Genomic DNA, 2,529 nt, shown 5'->3' on the forward strand with positions numbered 1-2,529 from the left:
TTGAAAGTACATTGTTGTAATAAAGAAAAACAAAAATAAAATGCTATAATAAGAAATTTTATGAAAGTAGGTTGTTATTTTATGCATTTAACCCTTAAATATATAATTAATATCAAATTTCTAAAACAAAGTAATCAATAAAAATATATATATATATATATATATATATATATATTTAATTTCTTTTCCACTTTTTAAGAAATTATCAGAAAATTGGACATGATATAAGATAATAAAATTCATTATTTTAGATTTAGACGTTGTTTGTTTACCTTTTAATAGTTTCATTCATAAGCAATCTTTGAATCGTTAAGAGGTGAATTTTGTTTGATAAAAAAAAGTCTATCTCTTAATGGTTCTAAAACCTCTGAATGATTTCGTATCCTGGATCTCCCTTAATCATTAAGAGCCCTAATTTCATTGTACACAATTACCAAACAGTTATATTTTATTTTGCATTATATCATGAGAGTCTCTTAATCATTCTAACCATTTAATCATTTTGCACCAAATCATTCAGCAATTGTCAAACAACCCCTTAGTATTTCTTGTTTAACACGACATAAGATTAGGACGAAATGAATTAATGCTGTGAAATAAAAATAAATTTGAAACAGTACATGACAAAGATTTAACATAACCGAAAAAATAGTAATCTATCGTCTAAAACTTGCCTAACCCATATCATCCGATGCAAGTCATGTCATATTTAATACCAAAAAAGATGCTCTTATAAGTAAACTCTTTTTTTCAAATATAAATGTGAAATAACCAACTTAAAAACCCGTTGTTTAGTGTTTAAGGTTTAGGGTTTATTTGTTTGTTTTTAGAAAAATAGCAAACTTTAATTAATTGTTTGTTTTTTTGAAGTTTGCTATTTTTCGAAAACATTGATGTGGCATTTGGTTCGCTGATGAAATTGGAATGTTGAATTTCATTGACTAAATTTGATTTTCTCGTTTGGTTCATTTTTTTTTCACAAAAGAAATCTTCAGAATCATACAAATTCCATAAATAAAGAAATTTAACATTCCTTAGCAACTACATGATATTTTGATGGAGTGAAATCTCTATCTTCATTATACCAAATATGCTCTTAACCTAATATACTTTAATCTCATGAAACTCAATATGACCATCGTCGACCACCACCACTGACTACCACCGATCTGAACCACCGCCTACCACCACCACCGATATGAACCACCGCCGATCTGAGCCACCACTGATCTGATTCACCGTCAATCTGAACCATCGCCGATAACCGCCATCTGAACCACCATGGACCACCATCGATCTGAACCATTGTCCACCATCGCCATCTGAACCACCACGAACCACCATCGATTTGAACCACTGTTGACCATCGCCATCTGAACCACCACGGACCACCATCAATCTGAACCACCGCCAACTACTACCGGTCTGAAGCACCGTCAATCTAAACCACCATTGACCATCACCGATATGATCCATCGATGATCTGAACCACATTTGACCATCGTCACCTGAACCACAACGAACCACCATCGATCTATATCAATGCCAACCACCGACGACTACCATCGATCTGAATCACCATCGGACACCGCCGACCACCACCGATTTGAACAACCACCGCCGCCACCGCCTATTTGAACCACCACTGACCACCTTCATTTGAATGACTGCGGACCACCATCGATCTGAATGACTGCGGACCACCACCATCTGAACAGCTGTGGACCACCACCGATCTGAACTACCGTCGATTTAGTAATATCGTTTGACTTATGATTATATTTAGGTTATGTATTTTATATCGGTTTAACATTCCATTTCAATTTCTTCAGAATCAAATTTCTTTAAAAAAAAATTATTTCATCCAAAAATATTCTACAAACTAAACGAAACATAAGAAATCATTAACGTCGACTTGTATGGTCCTAACTTCTAATCGTCAAAACCATCATATCACCACAATATACTTATCCTGTGAAGTCATATTCACTCCACCAATTTCGATTACCAAACTAAAACCGTTTTTTCAAATATAAATGCTTTTAGAAACCCCTGTGGCTGTCAACTTTTATTTTCTTTCATTAATGGAAGCCGCCACCAAAACTCCGGCCTCCCTCTCTTTGCCCTGGAAAACACGAATCTTACTTTGGGTTCTCTCCGCCGTAACCGAGGCAGCTAGGAGGAAAGACGGCACCGTCAACCGCCGTCTCATCAAATTCTTTGACTATCGGAGCCCCCCCACGTCCAAACCCAGAAACGGTGTCAAGACATACGACGTCGTTGTGGATCCCGCTCGCAAGCTCCGGTTTCGCGTCTTTCTCCCAATTCAGCACGCCGTTGAAGATCTCCCTCTCATTGTCTTCTTTCATGGCGGTGGATTCGCCTTCCTCTCCCCCGACATGAAGTTCTACGACGATGTGTGCCGCCGGTTTGCCAGAAAACTTCCTGCAATCATTGTTTCCGTCGACTACCGTCTTGCACCGGAGCACCCGTATCCTGCGCAACATGATGATTGCTTTGATGTGCTGA

General features: G+C 37.4%; 1 protein-coding gene across 1 annotated transcript; it reads left to right on the top strand.

The window, feature by feature from the left end:
* Window positions 1-2,084: 2,084 nt before the first annotated feature.
* Window positions 2,085-2,522, top strand: LOC112505497 (probable carboxylesterase 18; the record flags this gene model as incomplete). The annotated part of the gene is made up of 1 exon (XM_025109397.1): window positions 2,085-2,522. A coding segment is annotated over exon 1 (438 nt), but the record flags the coding sequence as incomplete, so codon positions are not given.
* Window positions 2,523-2,529: the final 7 nt, after the last annotated feature.

Source organism: Cynara cardunculus, unplaced genomic scaffold (genome assembly GCF_001531365.2).
Source record: "Cynara cardunculus var. scolymus isolate 2C unplaced genomic scaffold, CcrdV1 Un_Scaffold_11392, whole genome shotgun sequence".
NCBI lineage: Eukaryota > Viridiplantae > Streptophyta > Magnoliopsida > Asterales > Asteraceae > Cynara > Cynara cardunculus.